General features: G+C 44.2%; 2 protein-coding genes and 1 long non-coding RNA gene across 4 annotated transcripts in view; 1 reads left to right on the top strand and 2 right to left on the bottom strand.

Annotated features, from left to right (window-relative positions):
* Positions 1-4512, bottom strand: part of LOC126987505 (uncharacterized) — a 90542-nt gene extending 86030 nt beyond the window's left edge. The window contains exon 1 of the mRNA XM_050844491.1: positions 3455-4512. The gene's annotated coding sequence lies outside the window, so the exon portion shown is untranslated. The remainder of the gene's footprint in view (positions 1-3454) is intronic.
* Positions 1-13817, bottom strand: part of LOC126987506 (adenosine deaminase-like protein) — a 23770-nt gene extending 9953 nt beyond the window's left edge. For both annotated transcript variants that reach the window (XM_050844493.1, XM_050844494.1), the window contains exons 1-4: positions 13651-13817; positions 5419-5561; positions 3132-3323; positions 218-332 (exon numbers count right to left, since the gene is read on the bottom strand). In XM_050844493.1, the coding sequence (XP_050700450.1) occupies positions 218-332; positions 3132-3323; positions 5419-5561; positions 13651-13689 (489 nt within the window). In that variant the 5' untranslated portion in view covers positions 13690-13817. The remainder of the gene's footprint in view (positions 1-217; positions 333-3131; positions 3324-5418; positions 5562-13650) is intronic.
* Positions 1112-2990, top strand: LOC126987511 (uncharacterized). The gene is made up of 2 exons (XR_007740963.1): positions 1112-2420; positions 2766-2990. It is a non-coding gene; the product is annotated as an uncharacterized LOC126987511 (long non-coding RNA).

Raw genomic sequence — 13817 nt, 5'->3', positions numbered from 1 at the left:
TGCTACCGGGTTAAGGAACATCTATTTTGGGGGGTTTATATCATGGAAACAAATTTGGCCCATCGCTGCTACATGGTAAAGCCACAAATTTGGCCCGTCGCTGCTACCGAGTTAAAGAAAGTCAAACTCAGGCAGTGTTCTGAGACTAGGACAAGTGAATCTGACCAGAGAAAGACTATAGAAGTCAAGAAGTAATAAAAATATTTAGCCTTCTTACATGTGTGAGATACTCCTTAGCCAGCTGGAGGGTGGACCATGCATCCTCCACGCCCCTCGCCCTGTCCACAGACAACAAAAGACGAACAGTGATGTTGTTCCTCTTCATCGCCTCACTGTGGAGATGAAAAGGAAATTTTAGAAATCTCAAATCTGACTTCTGATGCAAGGACACTGTAATTAAGCGTTGAAAATACACTCAATCCTCAGTAATAGTATATGGTACTTGTCGGAAAGAAAAGTTTTATTTAGTCGGCGCAACATCTGTGATCATATGCCGGAGAGAGACAGAAGGGGAAGGAATTATAGGAGAAGGGAACAGATCCCAGGAGACGGGACACAACCCCCGATTAATACCTGGTACCCATTCACTGCTGGGTGGACAGGGGCGTAGGGTATCGGAAAAGCCGCCCAAATTTTTCCACTCTGCCCGGGAATCGAACTCGGGCTCTCTCGGTTGTGAGCCGAGTGTGCTAACCACTGCACCACGAAGCCCCCCAATCAGTGGTAAACAAACTTCCAAAGTGAGCGAGTCACCTTCTACATGGTGCTGTTGTTAAAGTATGGTATGTGTGTTTGTATGGTATACATATTAAAATATGGTGCTGGTCCACTAGTATATGATAAGACATGTATTGCAAGTCATGTGATATTTGGTGAGAACGCCGCGTCATCACATAGCCACCTCTAGTCCAACTAAAATGTCGAGTCTGTTTGGGTGGAGGCTCCCGCGGGTCCATTTCTCCCCTCTGTTCTGCCACACAGTCCCAACACCTATCTCTTCCTCTCATATGTAAGGTAAAGGTAACGTATGATAGGAAAAAATAGGTGTTGGGACTGTGTGGCAGAGCAGAGGGGAGAAATGGACCCACGGGAGCCAACGCCCAAACGGGCTCGACAATTTGGTTGGACCATAGAAGACATATTTTTCAAGAAGCAGACCCATTAAATCCAAAATCCATTAAAATGATGTCTGTTAAATTGAGTAGAATGTTTAATGATTCTACTGAGAGCCCCAAAAATAGGGCAGTAGTAGAAGAGGTCATCTTAGTCTTAGTCTTAGTCTTGGACCTGCATTAGGATTATTAACTCAGTACTCAAGAATTTATGCAAATGTATCACCAAAGCTACACAGTCTTTGAATTAAAATAAACTTAAATAGTTGATGCTTTCTACTAGCATATCTTTACAAGCTTATCCTCCACTAAATGTTCCTCTATTGGCAAAGCAAGTATGGGTCTCACGGAAGGAAACATAAAATTTAACCCGGTAGCAGCGATGGGCCAAATTCGTAGCTCTACCGTGTAGCAGTGACGGGCCAAATTTGTGCCATGATATAAACCCCCCAAAATTGATGATACATAATCTGATCACAAATGCTTTGATATACATTATGAAATGGTTTGTGTGATAGGTGATTTTTTTCTCATTTTTCTCACTTGGAGGGACCATTAAGAAACATGATCCCCGCTGCTACCGGGTTAAGCAAGCCACTTTGTAAACACCCAAATCATGTGCTATTACATTTGAGAGCAGATGATAAAAAATGAAGTTGTTTATCAGGCAGAACTAATGCACTCCTGTATAAACTTAAGTGGGGGTTGACTTATTTTTGACCCTTAGACTATGGGTGTAGTTATATAAATCAGCAGCAGCCTTAGTCATAACTACAGGTGCCATTAAATAACGCCTCTGACTTTACTGAATCTAACTGAACAAACTGTATTGCACTGATCAGACATTTTTGTATTTTTTTAAAACAAAAATATCCTGAAACTCACAGCTAATGACCCCTCACTCACATTCCCACCTCTTCTTTTTTTTTTTTACATCCCCGCCTATAGTGCCGGTAGGCTTTCTTTGGGGGACAGATGGTTGCCCCAAGCCCATCGTGGTGCAGGCAATTTTTTATAGTGGCGCCAGTCATGCTTGGCTCATGCCGCCCCCTGGAACTCATTCTTGATTCACTGGACGGTTTCTTCTAGAGTCCGGGTTGATGGGTGGTCTTCTGGACAGCATGTGGGTAGTCTTAGGCCACTCGGCAGTGACTGAAAAATCCCAGGTGGTAGCGTGGGGATTCGAACCGACGTTGTCCATGGCGTGGTGAATGTGAGCCCAGCATGCTAACCACTCAGCCACCGCCTACCCTGCTCCTATGAAAGCTCAAGTGAAGATCTACAACTTCAGTCATTGTCAAGATCAAGGTAAGACAAATCTAATGAGACTAAAATAAACCTGACCAAGTAAATGAGCTCAGAAAAAAAATAACTTTAGAATTCGGCACCTACTAAAAAAACGTCATTTGCAATATCATTACTACTTCTACTATGTTAATTATAGATCCTACAGTTTCAAGAAGGTTACATTTGTTTCTCAAGCAAACATCTCATAGCCTTGAAGGGGACAGACTATGACATGAAATAACCTATGACATGAGTATTAAAGTACAGGTAACTCTTGATTTACGCGTTTTTGAAATAACGCGGGGTTCAAAATTGAAATAAATGTTTAATTTACACGTTTTTTTCACTTATACACAATATTTTAAGGAGTGGCCACCAGATGTCTCACGCAACTGGACTCACACGGCGCTTCGGCCACACTGCCAGTTCTTCCCGTGCGCCACTTGAACAACAATACAGTACCCACGCTGCCACGCTACTCAACAACAACACCCTCGCTGCTGTGCTACCACGAGGGGAAGGGCAGCCAGAGGAGGAACCACGAGAGGGAGAGGAGTCAGATTGATACAGTAGGCAATAAAGGTACAAACCTACCTCTTGTTTGATTTACATTGTTTTTGATTTATGCGACCTCTTCAAGGACACAATACTTGCGTAAATCGAGAGTTACCTGTATGAGAATAAAAATACACTGAACTGATAACCACAGGACTAGGTATTAACGGCACTTACATTGTGGCCTCCAGGACAGTGTTCATGTACTCCTTCTTGGTCATTTTGTTGGGAATGTCCTTGGGAGTTGTTCTGAGCTCGAGGTACCTCACGTTGTCTGAGGCAAATTCTTGAATCACATCCAAAGTGATGGTTCTCACAGCTTCTAGACTATCAGTAATGGAATGCAAGATCCTGAAGACTTGAAAGCATCTGGAAAGTTGGAAAGTTTCATTTAGTCGGCGCAACATCTGTGGTCATATGCCGGAGAGAGACAGAAGGGGAAGGAATTATAGGAGAAGGGAACAGACCCCAGGAGACAGGACACAACCCCCAATTTATACCTGGTACCCATTCACTGCTGGGTGGACAGGGGCGTAGGGTATCGGAAAAGCCGCCCAAATTTTTCCACTCCACCTGGGAATCGAACCCGGGCTCTCTCGGTTGTGAGCCGAGTGTACTAACCACTGCACCAAGAAGCCCCACGAAAGCACCTGGAGCACAAAAGTTTCCAAAGTATGAATACATTAAAAAGAAAGTCCCTCCAAGCGAAAAAAATGAGAAAAAATCACCCCTCACACAAACCATTTCATAATATATATCAAAGCATTTGTGATCAGATTATGTATCATCTATTTTGGGGGGTTTATATCATGCCACAAATTTGACCCATCACTGCTACCGGGTTAATTCATATCTTGCCAATGCATAATTCTATACAAAAATATTAAACTTTTCAATAAGGATAGCGTGTTTGTTGATGCACATTTAATTAAGACCTCTTACTTTAGATCTTAAATTATAACTTCACATCAGACACAGAGTGGGGTATATGCTGTATTTGCCTACATACACACTAATCTCAATCTGTGGCTTTTAACTAGGCACTAAGGTACTGTCAACCGGGGTGACTTCGGACACGGGGCGAGTTCAGACAAAAAGTGGATAAAAAGTTGACATGTTGATAACTCACAGCCAGTTGCAACAAGCTAGATGATTTTAGTGTCAGAATTTGTCTTTTGCCTTATAATTTTTGAATAAGAATGTTGTTTTCTTGAGACACGTTTCTGTTTTGAAAACAAGCACAATACATGTTTTTGAGATTTCGTAAAATTTACTCCCCTTGGAAAACTTCTTCCAGAAGGAACGATCTGCATTACACACAACATCAAAACTAGAGAAAAGAATCAGAAACATGCTTAACTAGAACAATCAGAGTGATTCAGGGGTGCTTAACATATCCTACACCCCTGTAAATGTCACTTGAGTGGAGGCATGTCAAAAAATGGCTCAAAATGGGGTGACTTCATACACCTAAATATAACTACATATTGTGGGGTGACTAAGGCGGGGTTCTCACTATTCCGTTTTCACAGATCCGTCCGATTCCGTCGGCTGTCAGTGACGTCATCAACGGAGCCCGTCCAGAGATTAACTCAAGGTAACTTTTGGATTCGTAATGGCGGTGGTGGTGCCAGTCCAGTGATGTTGGATACTCTACATATCATGAAAATATGAAATAGAAGTACTTAGCTACAAAATAACATATACAAGAATAAATTTCTAGTGAAATGCATCATGATAAAATCTGATAAATGAGATGTAAAATAGTGTGCACTTCAAAGAGCCCTGACACACTTGAATGTTGCCCTACCATTATAAAAATTTATTGTGGTGATTATGTGATCATTAAGCTTCCCCCCAAAAAACTAAAACTGTGCTCTACATCTATTTTTTTTTGTAATAACTTTTTTTTTAAATTATTGACCATTTTTTACTACTGACCTGAAATGTGGGAACTTCTTTCCCAAGATTTTTGCCAATTTTTTTTCCCGGTCCAACAGTGTCCGAAGCCACCCCCGGAATGTGCAAACAGGCTCAGATACGTAAACCCAATGAAATATAGCCACTGTCCGAAGTCCCCCCAAGGATGTCCGAAGTCCCCCCACACATGGGATAACTTCGGACACCCATATTTTTTCACTTAGCACAAAAACTATTAAGTTTAATGAAAATGTTGCACCATGTAATGATAACCCTTAAGAATACAGAGTAAATGCACACTCAGCATAGATCCAGGGCCTAGAAACAAAAAAATTCATAAGCAAAAAAAACCTTGAAAGCTGTCCGAAGTCACCCCGGTTGACGGTAATACATGCAATGGTACATGGGGTGGGGGTGATTTATTTATTTATTTTTTTTTTTTAAGTGGTAATGGTGTTGGCATGGGTGACAGTAACATAGTGATGGTGACAGTCAGTAGTGGTGGTGATGCATGACTCAAGGCACAAAAAGCATGCCACTCAACTCTTCTAGGGTGCGTTGATGACCTCTCTTGATGGTGACCTCAGCTGATGCAGGTAAGGAGTCAGCACCTTTCTGTGACTTGGTTCTTATGAGGCTCAGCACCGTGGCATCGCTGAGAGAGCCGCTCAGGTGGGCGTGTAGCTCCTGTCAAACAAACTCAGTTCTTGTAGTAATTGTTTAGATGACCTCCATAACTACAGGTGACTTCAGGTGTAATGGGAAAATGCATGCCACATATTATTGTGTAAAACTTAAGTGTATAAAAGAAGACTCCCAGAAGGCTATCATTGGTCTGGATGAGCAATATGCCCCCAAGAAAAGATGTAGTAGTAGTAGTAGTAATATTATTGTGTAAAACTTAAGTGTGTAAAAGAAGACTCCCAGAAGGCTATCATTGATCCGGATGAGCAATATGCCCCCAAGAAAAGATATAGTAGTAGTAGTAGTAGTAGTAGCAATAGTAGTTAACCCAGTAGCAGCGGGGATCATGTTTCTTAATGGTCCCTCTAAGTCAGCGTTTCTCAACCGGGGGCCCGTGGCCCCCCAAGGGGGCCACAGGCCTTCGACCGGGGGGCCACGAGCGGACACCGAAAAATGCAATTCAGAATGCAGAATGCATCACTACGTCCTTCCAAACTTTCAAACCATCGCGACAAGGTGCATCCCCAAAGGAAAGATGATAATATTGATGCTCTGTCTACGAAACGAGCACGGTACGACCGTGAAGCGACACTTCCAAAATTTGGATTCCAGCCAGAAGAAAAACCTGCTCTTCAATCCAGCTACGAAGTGGCATACCGAATTGTGAAGTGCAAGAAGCCGCACACTATTGCTGAGGAACTTATCAAGCCATGTACAGAGAAAATGGTGGAACTGATGATCGGACCAGAGGCAAAAAAGAAAATCCAGCAAGTTTCGCTCTCTAATGACACGATCCGCCGACGGATTGATGACATGGCCGCTGATGTGTGCCGTCAAGTTTGCTGTGAAATCAAGCAAAGCACGCCCAGGCTAGCCTTCAACTTGATGAGTCTACCGACACCGCTCTGGAGAGCCAGTTGATCGCCTTTCGCCGCCACGAAAGAAGGAAAGATGAAGGAAGAGTTCTTATTCTGCAATACCCTGCCAACCACAACGACAGCAAAAGATGTCAAAGCCATCGTGGACTCTTTTTGAAGTGAATGGACTCAGCTGGCAGAATTTCAAGCACATTTGTACTGATGGTGCCCCAGCGATGATTGGCGTTAAGGAGGGTTCGTCACGCTTGTGAAGAATGAATGGCCCCACGTGACGTCTTCCACTGTTCACTACACCGATATGCTCTTGCGTCAAAACTCTACCGCCCGCGTTTGTTGGAAGTCATGGACGTTGCGGTCAAAGTGATCAACTTCATTCGGAAGGCCAAAAATCATCGGCTCTTCCAACTTCTGGCCACGAAATGGGAGCGCAACATATGGGACTTCTGTTTTACACCAAAGTTCGTTGGCTATCGAGGGGAAATGCCACTCTCGGTTGTATGAACTCCGGTTGAGACAGAAATTTTCCTGCGAGAACGAAACAACCTCCATGTCCACTTCGACAATGAAGAGTTCGGTCATGATGTCACTACCTGGCCGATATATTCGGCCGACTCAACGAAATGAACCAGTCTTTGCAAGGCCATGATGTGACAGTCAGTGACGTTCAAGACAAGCTTGCCGGACTGTCTGCTCGAATGGGAGTCTGGCAGGCACGAATCGAGGCCGGATCCACAGCCTCGTTTCCTTTCTTGGACGAGCATCTGCAGACGAGAGGATTGAACTTCCCATCGGCATCAAAGATTGCATCATTGGACATCTCGACATTCTCTCCGCTGAGTTCAAATCTTATTTCGACGATGCTCCATTGGATGTTCCATGGCACAGAGACCCATTCAACACCGAAATTGAACCTACTGAAGACGAAGCAGAGGAGCTCGCAGAGTTGAAGGTCTCAAAAGCAATGAAGCTGGCCTTCAGTAACAGAGAAGACCTCTCCAGCTTCTGGTTGTCTGTTCAGGATGCATATCCACTACTCAGCAAGAAGGCATCCGAAATGCACGTTCAATTCGCCACAATATACCTTTGCGAATCTGGATTTTCTGACCTGGCGACCATTAAAACGAAGTCCAGAAACCGTCTTGATGTTGGGAACGATATTCGCCTTGCTGTGTCCAAGACGGAGCCAGACATAAGAGGCCTCGTCACACGAGCCCAACAGCAAGTGTCTCATTGATTATATTGTTCAGCAAAAATTTTTACTTTGATTTATAATTTTAGTGACTGAATAAACAACATAAAACAAAATCTGCATTTTTTTTATTGAAGGGCAGGGGGCCACGAGTGTTAGCCACTCGGTGAGGGGGGCCATGGGCTATCAAAGGTTGGGAAACGCTGCTCTAAGTGAGAAAAATGAGAAAAAATCACCCCTCACACAAACCATTTCATAATATATATCAAAGCATTTGTGATCAGTTTATATCATCTATTTTGGAAGGTTAAAATCATGGCACAAATTTGGCCCATCGCTGCTACACAGTAAAGCCACAAATTTGGCTCGTCGCTGCTACATGGTAAAGCCACAAATTTGGCCCGTCGCTGCTACATGGTAAAGCCACAAATTTGGCCCGTCGCTGCTACATGGTAAAGCCACAAATTTGGCCCGTCGCTGCTACATGGTAAAGCCACAAATTTGGCCCGTTGCTGCTACATGGTAAAGCCACAAATTTGGCCCGTCGCTGCTACATGGTAAAGCCACAAATTTGGTTCATTGCTACACAGTAAAGCCACAAATTTGCTCGTCACTGCTACATGGTAAAGCCACAAATTTGGCCCGTCGCTGCTTCATGGTAAAGCCACAAATTTGGCCTGTCACTGCTACATGGTAAAGCCACAAATTTGGCCCGTCGCTGCTACATGGTAAAGCCACAAATTTGGCCCGTTGCTGCTACATGGTAAAGCCACAAATTTGGCTCGTCGCTGCTACATGGTAAAGCCACAAATTTGGCCCGTTGCTGCTACATGGTAAAGCCACAAATTTGGCCCGTCGCTGCTACATGGTAAAGCCACAAATTTGGCCTGTCGCTGCTACACAGTAAAGTCACAAATTTGGCCAGTCGCTGCTACACAGTAAAGTCACAAATTTGGCCAGTCGCTGCTACACAGTAAAGCCACAAATTTGGCCAGTCGCTGCTACACAGTAAAGCCACAAATTTGGCCAGTCGCTGCTACACAGTAAAGCCACAAATTTGGCCCGTCGCTGCTACATGGTAAAGCCACAAATTTGGCCCGTCGCTGCTACCGGGTTAATCACACATACTCTGATGCTACATGTTATATATCATTTGCATTTGCTCACCTCTTATATAAGTTTGACAGTTATGGTTGATTGTAAAACTTAAATATATTTGTAAAAAAAATTAGTTATACAAAAAATAAAGAAGTTCCGATGATTGTAAGTGAAAGAATAGCTTTGAAGTGTTATACCACTCTCTATAAATCATTGTCATTTCCAAGAGTTCTTGAATTAGTACTGAAATAAATCATTTAATCATATAAAAATAAGTTGAAGGAACAACTCAGAGGCAAAACTGAGTGTTGTGTGTATGTCATGCCCCGAGATTTGATTTTCTAGTTTTCTACTACTCAATAATCCCCACACGTCCTCTGCGTGTATCAAAACACACGAGAAATTAATCAAGACAAGGAGAGGGTATTCACCGGCTGCCTGGGATTGAACCCGTGATCAGCGTGACGGGAGAGCCACTCCTTACCGAGTCGGCCAAAGATCAAATCAAATCAAATCCCCCTGGCTAAGTGGGTTATGGGAGGCTTGTTCATCAGGCACAGTCGCCACATTTCATGTATAAGTGTGGGTTACGGCATAAAGTGATGCCCATGGGTTTTCACTTTGTCCGTCATGGGAACCATTGAGTAATTTAAACATGGTTGGCTGCACCCTTAGAGTTTTCCACATCACACTATTGCTTTTGAGCCTCAGTTTCCCAGATGTAGATTTCTGGATATCAGATTTCCCAGACAAAATCTGGGCCTGGCAATTGCTGGATATATGCCCAGTCACGTCAGGGAACAGAAATTAGAAGTTTGGGCCAAAAATATGTGGTCTTTGTCTTTTTTTTTTTTTACGTCGTGGCCTATTGCGCCGATAGGCTTCTTCCCGGTGGATGGTGGATGGTGCATGATCGGCCCAAGGCTTCTTCCCAGTGGGGCCTGATGGCCCAGCCCGTTCTGGCTCAGGCGAGTGTTTATAGTGGTGCAATCTTGCATTGGCTCATGCTGCCCTCCCGGAGCTCATCTTTAATCCGAGAATCTAGAGTCCGGGTTGATAGGTGGTCTTCTGGACAGAATGTGGATAGTTTTAAGCCACTCGGCGGCGGCTGAAAAATCTCAGCTTGATGGCACCGGGCGGGGATTGAACTCGCGTCGTCCTGAACGCAGCGCCGTCACGCTATCCATTCAGCCACCACCTCCCCTTCACACAACTTCTGTATGTCACAAAACACATGAGAAAGTAAACTAGACCTGGAAAGGGAGAAACCAATGTTACTGCCACTAGGGATCACACCCATGACCAGCCAGAAAGGAAGCCACTTCTCTACCAATCTGGCTAAAGTGGTACCTCTCTAGGTGAGTGGGTTTGGGGGTCTTTTCCAAATCAGGCGGGTCATTACAACAGAAGTCCAGCCACACATCAAATTCCGTTCCCTAGTCGATTTCTGCAACATCCGCTGGGTGGCCGCTATGCACGCCAGACATTTATTCATTGGGTAAAAAGACATTGAATGATTCATCGGGCATCAATGGGGTAATACAGGTAACTCGGTTTACGCGAGTTTGGTTTACGCGTTTTTGAAATAACGCGGGGTCCAAAATCCAAATAAATGTTTAATTTACACGTTTTTTTCACTTATACATGATATTTTACGGAGTGGCCACCAGATGTCTCATGCAACTGGACTCACACGGCGCCGCGGCCACACAGCTGAGCTCAGTTCTTCCCGCGCGCCACTTGAACAACGATACAGTACCCACGCTGCCACGCTACTCAGCAACAACAACACCCTCGCTGTTGTGCTACCACGAGGGGAAGGGTAGCTAGAGGAGGAACCACGAGAGGGAGAAGAGTCAGTGATACAGTAGGCAATAGAGGTACAAACCTACCTCTTGTTTGATTTACATTGTTTTTGATTTACGGGACCTCTTCAAGGACACAATACTCGCGTAAATCGAGAGTTACCTGTAATGGGGTACATTTGTAGTGACCTGCCTGATGCAGAAAGCCCCCAAACCAACTGACCTAGGGGGTGCCTCTGGCTGATTGGCTAGAAGAGTGACTTCCTCTCTGGCTGGTTGCAGGTTTGATACACAGCATCAGGAACATTTGTAGTGCTGACTTGCCTGATGGGCGAGCCTCCCATAACTCACTTAGCCAGTGGGGTACCTCTTTGGCTGACTGTTAAAGGAGTGGCTCTCCCGTTACGCTGGTCGCGGGTTTGATCCCCGGTACCGGCAAAACCTTTCCTTGTTTGGATTAATTTCTCGTGTGTTTCGTTGCGCGCGGTGGTCGTGTGGGAGTGTAGAAAAGAGAAAAATTCTGACATTGCACACTTGTTTCCCCTTTTCCAGTCTAGATCAATTCCTCGTGTGTTTCATCAAACCCAGATGTCGTGTGAATGTGTGGGAAAGTGGAATTTTGGCATTGCAAGTGGTGGCTAGTGAAACCCTCTCCTGTGTTCTGTAGTGTATCCTGTGTTGGGAAGCAGATGGATGGTGTATTCTCTCTAAGGAGTTCATAGAAAACTGTAGTTCAGTAGGAAACACACAGATTTAGATGGGAGAGGGAGCTGTGTAGTGGCCTGCCTGATGCAGAAAGTGTTAAGATTTACTTTAAGCACCCTTCCATATCTCATCTACTTAACCAACGACTCTTCTGTTGCCAAAAATGCCTTCTAATAACTGTGAAAATAGCCATGAAATGTGTGCAGGAGCTCCTGTGGCTGCAGGTGGCAGAGTAGCCCATAGTGTCCTGCGGCAGCCCAAACCTGTGGCTCACCAGGGCTAAAATCCAATAGGCTCTTACCTACAGGGGGCTATGCTTGCCTTGATCCCCCAAGATCGTTTAGGGCAGGGGATAGGCATAACTTGAAAAGAGGCATAACTCGAAAAGTAGACATTTACAAAGGATATGAGGTACAGTACAAAATTGTGCAATTCACTACGTCTATCACCAGAAATACATGAACCACGTGAGAAAATCGTTGGTTGGGTGAAACCGTAAATTGTCCATTGTTTTGATCTACATTCATTCCAATAGTTTTCCAGGTTTGAAGGTTAATAGAAAATATATATGACAATAGAAGGGCAGATGGTTAAGTAAGAGATGAGACCTGGAAGGATGCATAAAGTAAATCTAATAACTGCAGAAAAAATCCCCAAACCCACTTAGCTAGGTGGCATGTCCTTGGCCTATTGGTTAGAGTGGCTTCCATATGGCTGGTCATAGGTTCAATCTCTGACACCAGAAACATTTGTTACCTCTTTTACGAGTCCGGATCAATTTCTCGTGTGTTTTGTGACATGAAGAGGTCATGTGGATGTATGGGAAAGTGGAATTTGGTAATACACATTTGGGTATCATCACCATTGTATCACTGGGGTACATTGGAATATAATGGAGTACGTTGGGGTGAAAAAAATGCCTTGGATAATCTTAGGAATAGAGGCTCCTAGGGGGTGCGCATTTAGGGCACGGTGTGATGGTAATTACAACATTTCTAGCATGTATGACGGGGTTTTGACAAGCGGACAGGCGTATTTATGTCACAATGCCTTTTTGCCACAATGAACATTCGGATAGTTTTTTTAGCATCAACTGGCTCACTAGTTATATAATTTGGTAATTCTTTACAAGAAGTCCGCTTCCCCTACCCATAGGCCACCTCGCTGGGGTCAGGGAGGCCTACCAGGTAAGAGAATCGGGTAAAGGTATGGTTTGCAATCTGAAATCATTGGGGTAAAAAGATGTTGAATGTTTTATAGGGGCCACATTGGGGTTCATTAGGGATAAAAGGACACCTGTTGATGTTCATTAAGATAAATATATTTTCGCTTATATTGGGGTATCATTGGGGCTACGTTAACTGGGGTGTCATTGGGGCAACATTAATTGGGGTATCATTGGGGCTACGTTAATTGGGGTACATTGGGGCAACGTTAATTGGGGTACATTGGGGCAACGTTAATTGGGGTACATTGGGGCAACGTTAATTGGGGTATCATTGGGGCAACGTTAATTGGGGTACATTGGGGCAACGTTAATTGGGGTATCATTGGGGCAACGTTAATTGGGGTATCATTGAGGCAACGTTAATTGGGGTATCATTGGGGCAACGTTAATTGAGGTATCATTGGGGTAACGTTAATTAGGGTATCATTGGGGTAACGTTAATTGGGGTATCATTGGGGTAACGTTAATTAGGGTATCATTGGGGCAACGTTAATTAGGGTATCATTGGGGTAACGTTAATTGGGGTATCATTGGGGTAACGTTAATTGGGGTATCATTGGGGCAACGTTAATTGGAGTACAATGGGGAAATGTTAATTGGGGTACAATGGGGAAACGTTAATTGGGGTACATTGAGGAAACGTTAATTGGGGTACACTGGGGTAACGTTAATTGGGGTACACGTTAATTGCGGTACATTGGGGAAACGTTAATTGGGGTACACTGGGGAAACGTTAATTGGGGTACATTGGGGCAACGTTAATTGGGGTACATTGGGGCAACGTTAATTGGGGTACATTGGGGCAACGTTAATTGGGGTACATTGGTGAAACGTTAATTGGGGCAACGTTAATTGGGGTACATTGGGGAACGTTAATTGGGGTACACGTTAATTGGGGTACACTGGGGCAACGTTAATTGGGGTATCATTGGGGTAACGTTAATTGGGGTAAACGTTAATTGGGGTACACTGGGGCAACGTTAATTGGGGTACATTGGGGCAACGTTAATTGGGGTACACGTTAATCGGGGTACATTGGGGCAACGTTAATTGGGGTACATTGGGGCAACGTTAATTGGGGTACACGTTAATTGGGGTACATTGGGGCAACGTTAATTGGGGTACACGTTAATTGGGGTAGATTGGGGGCATATCGGTCCTCATTATACCGTCACTTTAAACAACTTACTACTTTGGGCAAGGATTGGCAGTAGGTTTGAAGTGCCATGGTGTATTTTATCCTCTTATCTCACCGCGAGTCATTGAACAGCCACCCTACCCCCACCGCTCACCAACGCTGCCAGATTATCGTACTCTGCCTCTTATGTTTACCGATTTCCGACCAAAAAACTGCTT

Source organism: Eriocheir sinensis, chromosome 65, assembly GCF_024679095.1.
Source record: "Eriocheir sinensis breed Jianghai 21 chromosome 65, ASM2467909v1, whole genome shotgun sequence".
Taxonomy (NCBI): domain Eukaryota; kingdom Metazoa; phylum Arthropoda; class Malacostraca; order Decapoda; family Varunidae; genus Eriocheir; species Eriocheir sinensis.
The sequence above is the reverse complement of the archived record's forward strand: the minus strand, read 5'-3'. Positions and strand labels throughout refer to the sequence as shown.